We start from the raw sequence: 15,003 nt of genomic DNA on the forward strand, positions 1-15,003 counted from the left end.
CATAGCAGACACTGCCGTAACTCTCATCCCCTTCATCTCGAGTCTCGTATTAAGTTATTTTCGTTAATCGCCTATTTGGGTCTTCGAATTGTTCGAGGTTGAAAAAATTCAGAGCATCACCAAGGCTATTCGAGTGGGCGTTGCATAGTCCAGTCGACTTGGTGGATTTGTAGCACTAGTGGATGCGTAATTTGCCTAGAATCAACTTAAAATCAACTTTTACAACATTCAGTCGGATAATGTCACAGCAAAAGGAAGTTTCCGCAGGCGTTATGGCTTCTAGTGGGGCCAAGAAAGAAAACGTCAAGAAGAGTAAGCTGCAGGTGTCGCTGAAAACTCCGAAGGGCACCAAGGACTGGGCGGACAAAGATATGGTGATCCGTGAAGCTATTTTCCAGCGCCTTTCAGGGATGTTCCGGCGCCACGGCGGTGTCACCATCGATACGCCTGTGTTCGAGCTGCGGGAGATCCTGGCCGGCAAATACGGCGAGGATTCGAAGCTGATATACGACCTGAAGGATCAGGGCGGAGAACTGTGCTCGCTGCGCTACGATCTGACTGTGCCGTTTGCGCGGTTTGTGGCCATGAACAACATCCAAAACATCAAGCGCTACCACATTGCCAAGGTCTACCGGCGGGACCAGCCAGCAATGACAAAGGGACGGATGCGGGAGTTCTACCAGTGCGACTTTGACATTGCGGGCTCCTACGAGTCCATGGTTCCGGACGCCGAGTGTCTGTCGATTTTGGTCGAAGGTCTAACTGGGCTGGGCATCCAGGACTTCAAGATAAAGTTGAACCACCGCAAGATCCTTGATGGTATTTTTGAAATTGCTGGTGTGAAGGAAGAGGACGTCCGGAAGATTTCTTCAGCGGTGGACAAGCTGGACAAGTCTCCATGGGAAGTTGTTCGGAAGGAAATAACCGTTGAGAAAGGGCAATCCGAAGCTACCGCAGACAAAATTGGTGAGTATGTCAAACTCAGCGGCTCGCTAGAGGAAGTGTACGAGAAGTTGGCCGCTGACGCTGCGGTTACGTCCAACGAGAAGGCAAAACAGGGTTTGGAGGAAATGGCTACGTTGACAAAGTACACGAGAGCATTTGGCATCAATGAGTTCATCTCTTTTGATCTCTCCCTAGCAAGAGGGCTTGACTACTACACCGGTGTCATTTACGAGGCGGTGACTGGCGCTTCTGCTCCTCCTTCGAACGCCCAAGAATTGAAGGCGAAGGCTAAGGATGCCGAAGATGCCTCCGAATACGTTGGTGTCGGCTCCATTGCCGCCGGTGGCCGTTACGACAACCTTGTCGGCATGTTTGCAGAGGCCTCTGGCAAGAAGTCCGTTTCCATTCCTTGCGTCGGGTTGTCTTTTGGTGTTGAGAGAATTTTCTCTCTGATCAAGCAGCGTTCTGAAAGAGCCTCCTCTATCAGACCCACAAGTACTCAGGTCTTCGTCATGGCCTTCGGAGGAGGGAAGGACTGGACTGGCTACTTGCCTGAAAGAATGCAGGTGACAAAACAACTCTGGGATGCTGGCATTGACACCGAATACGTTTACAAGTCAAAGGCCAACCCCAGAAGACAGTTTGAGGCCGCAGAAAAGTCTGGCTGCCCACTGGCAGTGATTCTAGGCAAGGAGGAGTATTTGGAGGGCAAATTACGTGTCAAGCGGTTGGGCCCCGAATTTGCGGACGACGACGGCGAGCTGATTGACGCTGCGGACGTCGTTAAAGTCGTCAAGAACAAGCTAGCCGAAATCCGGGTCGATGGTATGGACGAGGTTGAACGTCTATTACGGAGTTTGTGAGTGATACTTCTAATATATAACCGACTCCCAGTACATATATAATTTTATAGTCATATTTCAACTGGGCAGCGGCAGGCAGCCTTTTTGGCACCATGAAGATTGCCTAACGTCCAACAAGACGGGCGGTGTTACCAATGACCTGGAAGATGATTTTCCTGCTCCGAATAACTATTCACAAGCTCATCTGAACGCGAAGCAACGACAGGGACTCCCTTCTTTGGCAGATCGAGTATGGAGTTATCCTTCACTCGCAGCACACCATGGTATAAAATACGCTTGCCCCATGCGCTGGCCGCGGCACTGCCCGTTTCATCTCGGCACTGTTTGAGGAACGGAATCAACGAGGTACCGCCAGTCCCACGTTGCTCCATAGTGCCAGAGTGCTTAGACAGCCCGCTCCTGAGCGTCGCGTGCGGCTTGGTAGATGGCTCTTTTTTCTTAGCCTGCAGGACGATATAACGAGTCACAAGCTGGATATGCCTGTCGCGGAAGCTTTTCATCATCGAGACACATGCATCGTAGGCAAGGACCAGCTCTGCGTCAAAATTATGCGACAACACGTAGTCTCTAATGTTGGCCACCTGCTGGAGGTGTGCCAGAAATAGCCGATGCCCTTCAGGCATGTAGTTTCTCATATCGTTAATATAACCGTTTCCATTACTTCCCGCTGAAATACTCCTTCCCGCTGTTTTACTGACGCCCGTCTGAAAATGTTCCACTCCGAGCAGTATATCGAGCATCTGGATCAAGGAGCTCTGCGCATTTGACCCGCCGACATAGGTTCGATATTCGCCACGATCACCGTACCTGACCCCATTCGGTAGACCGAGATCTGCCATGTTCTTCCAGCCCGCAAGATATGGCCTGATGCGATAGTAGAATACATATGGATCACACATCTCCTCCATACGCCCCAGTAGCGCCCCTAGCGAATCTATCCCCTCCGCCAGTGCCTGCAGATGGGCAACCACACCCGCACGGTCCCCTGACCTGACCGCGCGGATGGCGTTGAGCCCATCGTTCATGCTCTGTGCGCCACGCTTTTCAAAAAATACAGAGATCAGGTAGAACCAGCTTTCGTCCATCGAACCCGTGAATGTGTTGATCGTCCGCAGGTTCGACAGGTCCCACACGGAGCCCCCAGCCAGCGCCTCATCCTCAAAGATCGGACAGAAATTCCACAGCACCAGCCCCGCATACGTCGCCAGCGGCGGCAGCCCAAGGGCCTCGCTCACCTTGAGCAGCGGCGCCGCCACACTCTCCGGAATCGTGTCGCACGCATCGTCGTAGCCCCACACATACGCATTGGCGATGAAGCCCAACACCGAATATGCGCGCCGAAGCTGCCGCATATCCTCGAACAGCTCCTTCTTCACCTCCAGCACCTTCAGCTGGTCCACCACATCCCGCAGCTGTCGCGCCAACAATAGCGCCGGTAGATTACTCACAATCGTTTCCCAAGGTCGATAGTATTCATCTTGCAATTCTTTCACTGGGAATTCATCTGGCAGGAAGGCATTAGCTGCGGACACAAAATAATCCTCCAGCACCGGCAACGGCAATTCAGTCGACATTAGCCCAGCTACACTACTAGCACCAGCTAACTTCTAGTCAGCGAGTTTGAGGGAATGCCAAATCCTCATTATTAAATAAAAATTGTATAAAAATGTCGTCGTATAAAATGGACGTTCGATGGATCCTCGAACATGGCCACATTCATTATCACCTGCCGCATTAAATTAATATGTTTATGATCAATAGAATGGGTAATCTCGGGCATGTGCATTTTGAAACAGCGGTCTGAAAGGAACGGGGACCAAAATGGTTACGGAATAGAGCACAAATCTCGCCAAGTAGTGGAGTAAGAGCCCCTTCCTGTCAATTATTGCGCCGATCGGTCAGCGCTTGAACCTGACTCGCAAATTCGTCCAGCTGGCCGCAGACGGAGTTGACTCGAGCGAGAGTTGTGCGCTGCAGTATGCGCTCGATCTCGCGTTGGTTAGCTACCCAATTCTCCATTTTCATCACATCGCCCAGGCGGGCGCGGTGACGCTCCTGCTCCTCCACAGTGACATAGGGGTTTACAGTTGGGTCGACCGCCGCTGGCACGTGGGACTCGTCTCCACCAAGCTGGAGACTCGCTCGGATCTGGGACGCTTGTGTGGCGCAGAAGTCTATGACCTGACCTCGTATGTGCCAGGCAGGTAGCAGCGTGCTACCGACGTAGTCCACGCAGCGCGCCCCGAGTTCCTGCGCAGGTGCATTCTGTAGGTCATTGGTACGTTGATTGACGACATTGTCGGTAGTACGCCGTAGTTCGCGGAGAAACGACTCTATTAGCGATGGATTAACACAGCCGTCTCTATTGATAGTTATACGTCTATTAGCGGCACCGTGGGCGCCACTGGGGCCACTGCCAGTATCCGCCCGGGGTGCAGGGACTTCCACTGTGAGCTGTCCTCCGGGCATCGACTAGTCTCCTCGTAGCAATACCGAATGTGAGTACAGGAAGTCAATTTCCGCATAGAACATCCAGAACCAGAGCATTAGCTACGGTGATCCTAAACTATCGGCTGAGTCTGGCGGATGTGCTGACAGTAGGTTTAACTAGTAGCAACCGAAAACGTCTGTTATATGTTTAAATACCAGCTCTCGGAACCAGCTCTAAATACGCGCTCGAGGACGGGACAGTCCTGCGGTATTAGATGCCCATTTTACTCTTGAAAGCGCCCTTCACAATATCTTTGCGGGTTTGCTCGAGAGCGTCATTCATGCTCTTGTTGGCAGCTGCGGCATAGTCGTTCACAGAATCTTCGAGATAGTCTATGCCGTTTTGCACAGATTTGGTAAAGGACCTCCAGGAGGCGTTGCCCCTCTGAGAATGCTTCATGGGAGCCTGGTACTGTGTCTCTTGATCTGCCTCCGATGAGGGGCTGGCGGAGGACGCAGAGTGAGCTACCGAAGAGAGCTTGCTCTCCGGGTACTTGGGAGGGGGGCGATTACCTCCGGATAGAAGCTCAGCGAGCTCGTCGCACTTTACAAGCATGCTGCCGCGAGCCCACTGTAGCGCCCCCACATGTGGTCTGGCGGGGAAGTGTAGCTTCGGATTGTAGAGAACGTCTGTCTCCGCATCTGCAGCAGAGGTGTTATCCTGAGATTGGCCCGGAAGAATAGAAAATAGGATAGCTTCAGCCGGCCCGACTCGCAGCATCAGGTCGCCATTGTGAAGCACAGAGGAGTTCCGGAGATACTGAGCCTGGGGAGTGGTGGGGGGCACAAGAGTTTTGAGCTCCTTTAGATCAGGAAGACTAAGCAGCTTAATTTCCGAGTTAATCTGCAGTGCAATCAGAATAATTCCAGTGAGCAGCTGGTCTTTTGCGCCCTTGTAAGGAACGAACGCGCAGCCTGTCGTAGCCAGCGGAACAGAAAAAGACTTACAGGTGGGTTTAACGGCCCAGTCAGTAATTAACTGAATGCCAGATCCACTAGTTAGTACGACACACCCACGAATAATAGTTCCTGTTTTTAGCTCCTGCATTTTTCCAATGCTCGCTTGACAGCTGGAAGCATGTTCTATGGACAGGGTCTCAACCTTCAAGATAGGTGATTGGTCATGGAGTGATAAGTTATCGACAAAATTCACCACAAATCGGCCAGACAGCTCTGGAAGTACTTTAAAGATTAGTAATTCACCGGCGTCGGTCCCACAAAATAATAGAATGCTGGAATAGCCGTCATCCCGGAATGCCATGATGGAGAATTCAATGCTTTTTACATAAGCACTTTTAAGCTTCAACCGTCTAAGATTCTCCATGTAAATCACTGCAGGTTTCCGTCTATCGATAACCAATAGGGAGCCGTCTTCGTATGCAACAGCCACAAAGCCAATATTGCTGTTGGTTACAGCGCTGACCTTGCCTAGATTAGCTCTCACAGCGGAAAGGGGGCAAAATCCCACTTTCATATGAGAAGGGGCCCTGTCCGATACATCTACCAACAATTCCGACATATTGCCAATCCCTAACCGAGCAAAACTTCCATCAAGTTCACCAGCCACTCCATTTGGATTAAACATTGGATTGTCCTGGAATTTGTAGAGTAGCACGTCCCCTGACGACACGGACACGGCTAATTCTGCTGTTTCAGCCGCGAACGAGACATGCTCTACGGCAACGTTATCCGTAGTACCCAGAGCCTGAGCAACGTTAATGTTAAATACGGAAGTTTCTTCCAGTTCACGATGCGACGCATCCCAAATCCTGACCGATCCATTCGAGTGACCCGTAATAAAGGCCGTTCTGCCGTAATGGCGTCTTGCAGTTTTACGCACCTGCGCACCACCTTTCAGAAAATGATCCTTGTTGTAGGTACAGGACATCATGCCCAGCCATTGTTTGGTCGGGATATTTGCCGCAGTAGCTACGGTAACTGTTGGCCTAACCCAGGACAGGCTCTGCGGGAATAACGAAGCGCGATGTGTGACATTACCGGAAGGATACAAGAGCGTATCAAGTTCACCGTTTGCCAGCAGTACTAGGATAAGTGATGGATCGTGATTCCCCGCAAAGTAGGGTGATTTTCTGGGAAGCGGAAGGAAATCGACTATGGACGATTCACTGGGGAGCATAAAAGACTTCTGGCGCACAGGATTACTGTAATAGTGGCTCATTTTTTCATATGAGGTAACTGAGTATTTCGGGGTGGTGCCGAAATCTAACATGGTCAATCCAAATGTCTCTGTACCGTGCGGCGCTGTGCCTCCTGCAATAAGGAGAGAGGTCTTTTCCGGATCCGCGTCGCATATCCACGCCACTTTCTTGATTCTGTCGTTTCTCATTCCATTGAGATTCTCATAAGAACCGGGCACATGCACATCCATATCGAAGAGTGTCCGAGCTTGTATCAGTTCCCCGTTGTTTGCATCCCAGAAGACTAAACTGTTATCTGCATGCACCGTCAGGATATGTAGTCCATTCGGATGATAGAGCGCCTGCACAACAAAGGGCGCACGTGGCTTGTTTATGTCTGCGCCAGGATCACCTCCAGGTGCACCCGGCGGGAGCTCGTAGACAAATTGCTGCTTGATGCAGTTCTCGACCAACGAATACGTCACCACAACACGCTCATACGCTATCAGTAGCGTCCCCAGTTCTCTGGGATGCCACTGGATCGAAACAACAGGAGACGAGCGCTCCCGAGGAAACACCGTGGACTTTTGTAGGTTCTCAATCATATATGGCGAGAGCACGTCCCGGTCGACGTCGTATACGATCACGGACCCGTTCTGCAGGCCCAGCAGCATCCAATCCACCGAAGGGTCCACTTCCACCGCCGTTATTTTACCCGGGGCATATATCGACGCTAAAATGCACTTTCTATGCAGAGATATCACCGTCAAACCGTCAGACCTATCCACAACCACCAAGTAAACCCCCTTGACAAACCGCATGGCCTTAGCTGCCTTTATTTTCAGCGTGAAAACCACCTCCACCTGCTGCTTCCCGTACACATGCACCTCCCCCGTCTCAGTGGCCACTGCTAGCAGGCTCTGCACAGGGTCGAACGCCATAGCGACCACATTTCCTCCTACGCCAGACCGGCATACCTCTGTTAACTCAAAAAGTTTGCCATTTAGATGTCCAGAGTCCCCGCCTCGAACGGACTTCAGCGCATTGGTAACATTCTTCAATCGACGGCTTTTGAACATTGCGTTAACTGGTCAGCCCTCTTACGCCTGGCCCTGTCTTCAGGATAGGTGTTGCTGCGCAGCTAACATTGGCACATGGCTCAGGAAGCCATACTGGCTTGACATCATGTCCGGGTGACCCCTTAGCTTAGCTAAGTTGGTGACGGACGATGCAGATACATTATTCAATGGATAAATTAGTGTCCGTATTAATTGTCAGTCATCGAAAATACATATTCTAAACAACACAAAGATAACAATCAGATGTGAAACTAGATAACAAATTAAAATAGTGTCATTTGTAGTGTTGGGTTATAGCACAAGATCATCAGGCATAAAGGAAAAGCCACGGAACTCTTCTTGCAGATTAGAACTCAAAATGGAAGGTAATGGAGTCAAAGTCGGAGGAGCGGCAGTAAACTCCTTCTCGAAGTAGGAAGTGTCATCTGCAGCTTTGATGGTGGGGATATAGGGGGGTTCCACCCGCAAGTTCAAAATGTCATCGAAATTGATGTTGCGGAAAAACGGTTCCTCCATCACCTCGAGCGCGTCACGGGAGCCGGCGCCCAAACGCTTCTCGGGGTCCTTCGTTAGTAGACCCTGGAATATCTGGACGATATCGCCAGCCATGTCTATTGGGTACAAGGGCTCGTCTGTCAAGATAGCGTTGAAAACTTCGTCCTCGTCGTCACCTGAAAACGGAGACTGGCATAGCAACATCTGGTAGAGTAGGACACCAAATGCCCACCAGTCGACCGCCTTGGTGTAGGCTTGCTCGCGCAAGATCTCTGGTGCCATGAATTCCGGGGTACCACAGAACGTGGAAGTTCGGTTACCGAACCACATCTCGTCCTTGCAGAGACCGTAGTCTGCGATTTTGATATGTCCCTCCAAGGTTAGCAAGATATTCTCCAACTTCAAGTCACGGTAAATAATGCCATTATCATGGAAGTATTTCAACGCAAGTAGCACTTCAGCTGCATAAAACTTGGCCCGCCTAACGGAGAGCCTTTGGTTCTGCACATGCCACATGAGATCGCCGCCCCCAATGAATTCCATAGCAAAATAAATGCGGTTCTCTGTCTGGAAAGAACAGTACAAATTAGTCAAGAATGGATGCTTCGCTTTGGTTGCTAACAAGAAGACCTTCTTCTCTGCTCTAGCACTTTCAATGTCGTGGTTTTGAATTATATGATCCTTTTTTAATACCTTAATTGCACAGAGCCTATCTGTGTTTTTTGAACGTGCCAATAGAACTTTCCCAAAATTCCCTTTCCCCAAAACTTTCAACAAAATGAAGTCATCCAGACTTACTTTGCGCCGTTTTGGTGTTTTGCGTTTATGCCTACCACTTGCCGGCTGTACCGGCTGCGCTTTTGGTGGGGAAAGTGGTGCAGGTGGATGCTGGGGTATTGATTCCATTTCCTCCGAGGGAAGTTCCAAATTAGAGGCACAATTAACGTAGTTGTCATAGTTGGCTGATGACAAAGATTTTGGAGCTTCTGAAAGCTGCACTGAGGTTTCTGCTTCGGCGGCCAAGGTACGCTGTGTTATACTTTCCGAGGGATCCGAATTAAATGGGTTTTGTTGTGGATCCCATTGTGAAGGCGCCTCCTGATTTATCTGCTTGCTGATTTCTTTCTTCTTCTGCTCCAATAACCACCTCTGTTCCTCCTCTTCTTTCATAGTTTGCCACATCAATGCAGTGGTTGGGTGATCATCAAGTAATTCATCATTGAGCAAGTAGACCGAACCAGGATCCAAAGTAGCAGATTCTGCTTGAGCTTCCTTCTGACCAGTCATTTCAGAAAACCTGTAATAAGCACTATCTTCAGTCGTATCATCGTCATCATATATTAGGCGCGTTTGTCTTTTAGAATGTTTATCTTGTGGCTCTGAGGACGAGGTAGCTGATGGTAGATTAGATATATCTGGATATGGCTGGACAGAGTGGTCCTCGGCCAAGAGCTGTGAAGTTGGCGATGTCTCTGTAGAAGCAGTCGGTCTCTTGGAGAATGCTGCACCTCCCCGAGCTTCAATTGAGCTACCCGTGGTATTATAAGGTATCATCTTGCTTGCATCCTCTAGCATCTGTCCAGCAGGTGACGACTTTTGGCGCTGCTGTTGATTCCGCTTTGTGTCTTGGATAGTAGTCAAAATCTTATTGGCCATCTCCATAGTCATCCCGCAGAAATCAGGTACCAAATGAGCGCATTGCGTATGGCACATGATTGAGCATTCGCTACATTTCCGGACGTTTTTCTTACCCCATGGTAGAATATAACCACAGTGACAGCACCATTTAGTCCCACGGTTAGACACAGGCTCAAATCTGTGTGGAATGTGGTGATTCAATTTAGCCTCCTCAGGGTCACCATCCGTGCTAGTCTTCGCGATACACTTAGTAACAACATTATTGTAACATTTTTTGTGACATAAGAACTTGCAGTCTTGGCATTGGAATCCTGAGTAACGCAAAAAGTCACCACAATAAGCACAGCACATTATATTATAGAAAGACTTCTGCACAAAATGGTGACCGTGCTTCTCGTAGACATCATCTTTCCTATTCACTATAGCACCATGGCGGCGAAGCCCGCCCGGTATATCTTTTCTCACGTTCTGGTTGGATTTGCTGAACCCTAAAGTCAACATTATTTGACCTGCAGGTTCGAGGACAAACCACGCGCTCGTTGTAATGGGCTGAGCGTGTGCCGTATCAGGAGCAGATTCAGGCGGTGGCTGGTCGAGAGTTGCCAAAGGCAACCCCCCCAACGGAAGATGAGCAGTGGAAGTATTCAAATATGGATCCGAAGCATCGGGAAGCTGGCTGGCAGCTTCGAGCCACGTTGGGGAGCCCACCTGTCCTACCTTTTTCTTACGGATTTCCTCAGCAACATCCGATAGTAATAACCACATGACGGCAACAGGAACAATCCGATCATTAATCCTATCATATACAGTAATCTCCAGTTCATTACCCTTGTCCACGTGTATGGTAAACTCTTCATGCCATCTATCAGTTCTGGTTGGCTTGGTCTTAGCCCGAACAACATCGTCAACTTTGACAGTAATAATGGTTTCGGGATTTTTCGAAAACAGCGGTGATTGTATGTGATCTATATCGCGGATAGCAGTAAGTCCAATAGTGAACTCGCCGGTTAGTTGTTTGCGTCTAAACTTCTGCTGAGAGTTTAGTGCGTCATCAGCTTGCTCTTTAAGCTGTTCCATGTCGACATTGAGCGCCTGATATTTCTTCAAAGCCTTCGTCAATAGCTGTATCCGCTGTTTTGACTCCTGGGCACCTCCCTGTGCTGCCGAGCTGCTACGCTGGTCGCCGTCAATCTGGTACAACTTGGTCAACTTGTCATTCGCTTCTTGGTATTGACGTTCAACGCGAAGCTTGAATTCGAGCTGCTGGAGCATGTACTGTATGCGCTGTGAAAGTGATGGACAGTCGTACTTCGACAAATCGAGACGCGAGAAACGGTGCTCGTGCGGTGCCATCGTGCTGAGCTGCCTGTAGCCCGGATAGACCTGTGACACCGCCACCGCCTGGCTTTCGAGGTGTAGCTTCTTGAGCGTGTCCTCAAGGTATTGGATATTCTGCTGTGCCTCGCGGATGTTCGTGTTGCACTTCTGGATCACCATCACATTGTCCGTCCGCTTCTTCAAGTTTGACGCGCCCTGGATGATGTTCCGCTCGCGCTCGATTTTGCGCAGGATGTCCTGTTCAACGTTGTTCATCATCGCTGCTCCCATGTACTGCCGCGTACCGTCCCGGACCTCAGACGCCTTTAAAGGCGTGTGTGACTCTCCCTGCCGTTCCGCGTGTCCCGGGCGAAACTGACTCAGCAGAAACCCACTATACACAAAACAAAGCTGAGGCCGCCACTAACGAAACACCCAATCTACTAAGCTTCCGCACCGAACCTGCCTAGTATTTCTTCTACTTAGCCGCTGGCAAGCAAATCCACAACTAACGGCGTCCTGGAACTTCTCAGCGATACTTGGTTCCCAGTAATATATCGTAAAATCGATATGTGACCTTTTGATACCTTTCCGCGCAAAGCAACCTTGATATTGGGCCAAAGCAAAAAAAAAAATCGACACAAGCCTTTAAGTCCCAAAACCTATTGACCTACTGGTAGCTCTACCTGGTCGTGTTGTTTGCACAAACCTTTTTGTTTACCAGACAAAGGAATTGCCACTGATAGCTTCGCCTAACGGCTTAATTACCTTCCAAATCCTGAAGAAGAAAAGCGACCTTGCAACATCGTCTACAGTGACAGTGCCGGGCCGTGGAGGGCTCAAGATGACTGAGAGGCTCTATATGGTATTGCTTAGCTAGTGACGGGTGTTGCGGAGGCTCTGTAATGCGCTGGCGCGGCGGAGAGCAGGGTGGCAGTTTCTAGTCGTTGCAGTTGCATGTGCAGCCCGGGACGGGGCAGATGAAGTGCTTCTCAAACCAATCTTCGGCATGGCCAGCATGCATGCCGTGGTTGCAGCTGAGGCAGAAGCTGAACCACTCGTTGAGCTTGAGGCGGCGGCTCTCGTAGAGCGCGGGGTCTTGGCCCTCTGGAATATGGCGGGTGACGGCATGGTCTGCAGAGCCGCTGATGACGATGGGCAGCGAGCCCGAGCCGAGGGGGAGCAGGCAGATCGCGCAGCGGGGATACGGCGAGCCGCAGTGCGGACAGAGGTACTTCTGGGACGGCGCGCCGTGGGTGTTCGGGTTGCTGCTGTTCCAGGCGTACTTTTTGGCGGGGATGCCCTTGATGCCGCTGCCCTGGCGCGGGAGCAGCGGGTTTGCGTCCGCGGGCTTGTTGATGTTCTTGTTGCACTTGAGGCATTGGATGTACATCTGGCGGGGCCGCACGGTGCACTTGACGATGCCCTGGCTGTTGCGTGACAGCTTGGTGCGCAGGCCGTCGAACTTGGCGCGCATGGTGAACAGATTCCAGGAGTTGAGCATGTTGTGGTAGATGTAGATCCACTCGTCGACACGGGTGTCACAGAAATAACGGGGGCAGCCGAATATGGACAACAGGGCGGCAGTCTGCACGTCGCTTGTCTTGCTAACGTAGGACTGGAGGAGGTTGATGCCGTTGGGGGTGATTCCGGTGAGGATGAGGCCCTCCAGCTCGCCGTTTTCGATCACGTTGGTGACTGTGCGGTGCAGGAAGCGGGTCAAGTCTCCGTCATTGAGGAAGCGCAGCGCGACGCCCAGCCTTTCCCGGAGGGATATAGCGCTTTCATAAAGGATGTCCCACCAGTCATTGTCCGCGATGAACGAGAAAATAATCCTCAGGTAGGGGTCGTCCAGCTCCGAGGACAGGCGCCTGCACTGCTGCCTCCAGGCGTTGTTGCCAGGCTGGTCCTTATATGCCAGGTACCCAGCGATGGCCGTAGCGATCAGCCGCAGGCGCTCCTTCTTAGCGGAGCTGAGTATCTCAATGGCTCGCTGAACGTCGCCGAAAAACACAGCCCAGCCCGCTGCTTTCTCGTAGTTATTTAGCGATATGAGGTTCATGTATTTTTCCTCAATTTCGGTAGGGGTGAGATCCCAACCGGAAATAATCATACAGAGTTTGCGCTGGATCGGTTTCGACGTGTTTACCAGGGACCCGATATGTCGTGCCGTTTCCAGGCGTAGTCTCGTCTTTCCCCTCATCAGGATGATCTTCTCAAGTTCACGGTTAAGTTGTTTTTCTGTGAACGCACTACCTTCTTTGTATCTAGCTTGGTTTGACAGACCATCTAACCCGTTCCAAATACCATAAATACCCTCATAGCCCAGGTCCAATTCACCAGAAACCATCGTGCCGTCGTCCACGGAAGATTTCGCTATAGCTATCCAGCGCCAAGTGTTTCTAATGTAAGCGTTGTTTTGCAATGACTTTGATTGGTCTATCAGTTCCACAGTGGTCATCGGATCTAGACCGTAGCCTAACGCTGCTCGTTTTCTCATAATTGTGCTAATATCATTCTGAAGTAATTTTTCTGGCTTGACAAGGTACCGATGCTCACAAGCGGATGCTGCATCGTCATTTTCTTCGCTCTCATCGTCTGTTTCAAAATCTGAATTGTTAAACTCCTTATCCAAGGAGTTCGATTCTTCGGAATCTGAATCAGGGTTATTCGTGTTCTCGCTCAGATCTAAATCTTCGAACGTTAGATTTTTCATTCCCGCCCTCAAGTTTTTGGATAGAGACTGCTGGGTTCTACACGAAATGCGAAGCTCTTTGGTTTCACCTTTGTTGTTATCAGTCGCCATGAAACTGTTCATGTTGTCAAATGCGACTTTGCATACACCCCCTGGCGTGCTCATACGGTAAATAGTCCCTGATTGACGCATGCAGATAAAGTTCGAGTCGTTGTTACTCTTAGGTATATAGTCAAAAGTCACAACGCGGTCGTAGGTTGTGGGAATATCATTAACTGTAGACACAAAGAGTTCCTCCATCTGTGGTCCAGGTGTCGTATCTCCAGATTCCGAGCTACTCGCGTTAGAGGATAACGGTATACTTCCCAATCTCCATCTCCGTATGACTTCACCGTTGTGTAACGTGCAGAATTCCAATCCTCGGACCGCTGACCAGCGGAAACAGGAATTCATATACTTCCTGGAGGCAGCGCCATGCCCCACTAGCTTTTCGAACTGCAATAAGGGCTTGGCTTCCAAATAGTCAGAGGAGCTTGTGTTTGATACAAGCTTCCTCCTATCCCATATTGCCAAAGTCCCATCGTCACCGTAGGAGGAAAACTGCCAACTGTTGTATGGATTGATTTTTATGTCATACGAAAGCCGGGAGGGATGCTGGTACACTGGTGTCGAAGCCCGTAGATCAACCTCTTTTATTAGGTTCGTGCTAGCTGCTATAATATTGGTTTCATTTAGAAATTTCAAAGATACCGTGCTTTCATTCTGACAGTACGAGAACGCCGGGTTCACAATATTGCTGCTCGTATTCTGGTAGTTAACGTCCCATATCTGTAGTGATGGATCACTTCGGCTTCGGTCTAGTCCCATGGCGACCAACCCATTGTTATTAATTCCAACGCTATTGATCGGCCTTTGCTGCTTTGCACGCACCTTTATATCGAACGCGTTGCTGCTCGTACCACCCACCATGCCGTCTGTCACCACTTCAAATACATTGAAAAGTCTTAGGTATCCGTTTTTCTCGGCGACCCCCACAAGGCCTACTTCAGACTGTGAATAATCCAAACACGTTATGCTACTGAAGTCTTTGAATGTGCTGGATTTCAAGATAGAGCCATCTGATTCGTCATTGGGATCTACCCTGTAATGCGTTACTTCGTCTCTTGTCGGGTTCACCGACAAATAATCGTGCCATTCGTCATTCGTCCAGTTCGTTACTTGTTTTATGAAGCCCATCACCCTTCTGAGGACTAGAGTTGAAGTCCTTTGTTGCTTGTTTAGCGAAGATGTTTTATTCAACTGATACTACCATTATTCAGCTGCAAATATGTCTGGTGTTACCC

The 15,003-nt window shown here is 50.0% G+C and overlaps 6 protein-coding genes across 6 annotated transcripts; 1 reads left to right on the forward strand and 5 right to left on the reverse strand.

The window, feature by feature from the left end:
• Positions 1–182: 182 nt before the first annotated feature.
• HTS1 (histidine--tRNA ligase) lies at positions 183–1,808 on the forward strand (the record flags this gene model as incomplete). Its single annotated transcript, NM_208942.1, has 1 exon — positions 183–1,808. One exon carries the CDS (start codon positions 183–185, stop codon positions 1,806–1,808), a length of 1,626 nt encoding a protein of 541 aa, NP_983589.1.
• Positions 1,809–1,936: 128 nt separating this feature from the next.
• BNA2 (dioxygenase BNA2) lies at positions 1,937–3,382 on the reverse strand (the record flags this gene model as incomplete). The annotated part of the gene is made up of 1 exon (NM_208943.1): positions 1,937–3,382. The coding sequence occupies one exon, from the start codon at positions 3,380–3,382 to the stop codon at positions 1,937–1,939; it is 1,446 nt and encodes a 481-aa protein (NP_983590.1).
• A 304-nt stretch (positions 3,383–3,686) lies between these two features.
• MIX23 (Mix23p) lies at positions 3,687–4,277 on the reverse strand (the record flags this gene model as incomplete). Its single annotated transcript, NM_208944.1, has 1 exon — positions 3,687–4,277. The coding sequence occupies one exon, from the start codon at positions 4,275–4,277 to the stop codon at positions 3,687–3,689; it is 591 nt and encodes a 196-aa protein (NP_983591.1).
• A 232-nt stretch (positions 4,278–4,509) lies between these two features.
• On the reverse strand, positions 4,510–7,515 carry AGOS_ACR190C (ACR190Cp; the record flags this gene model as incomplete). The annotated part of the gene is made up of 1 exon (NM_208945.1): positions 4,510–7,515. One exon carries the CDS (start codon positions 7,513–7,515, stop codon positions 4,510–4,512), a length of 3,006 nt encoding a protein of 1,001 aa, NP_983592.1.
• A 291-nt stretch (positions 7,516–7,806) lies between these two features.
• PKC1 (protein kinase C) lies at positions 7,807–11,256 on the reverse strand (the record flags this gene model as incomplete). The annotated part of the gene is made up of 1 exon (NM_208946.2): positions 7,807–11,256. The coding sequence occupies one exon, from the start codon at positions 11,254–11,256 to the stop codon at positions 7,807–7,809; it is 3,450 nt and encodes a 1,149-aa protein (NP_983593.1).
• Positions 11,257–11,905: 649 nt separating this feature from the next.
• On the reverse strand, positions 11,906–14,896 carry SEA4 (Sea4p; the record flags this gene model as incomplete). Its single annotated transcript, NM_208947.1, has 1 exon — positions 11,906–14,896. The coding sequence occupies one exon, from the start codon at positions 14,894–14,896 to the stop codon at positions 11,906–11,908; it is 2,991 nt and encodes a 996-aa protein (NP_983594.1).
• Between the last annotated feature and the right edge of the window lie 107 nt (positions 14,897–15,003).

This window comes from Eremothecium gossypii, chromosome III (genome assembly GCF_000091025.4).
Source record: "Eremothecium gossypii ATCC 10895 chromosome III, complete sequence".
NCBI classification, from domain to species: Eukaryota; Fungi; Ascomycota; class Saccharomycetes; order Saccharomycetales; family Saccharomycetaceae; genus Eremothecium; species Eremothecium gossypii.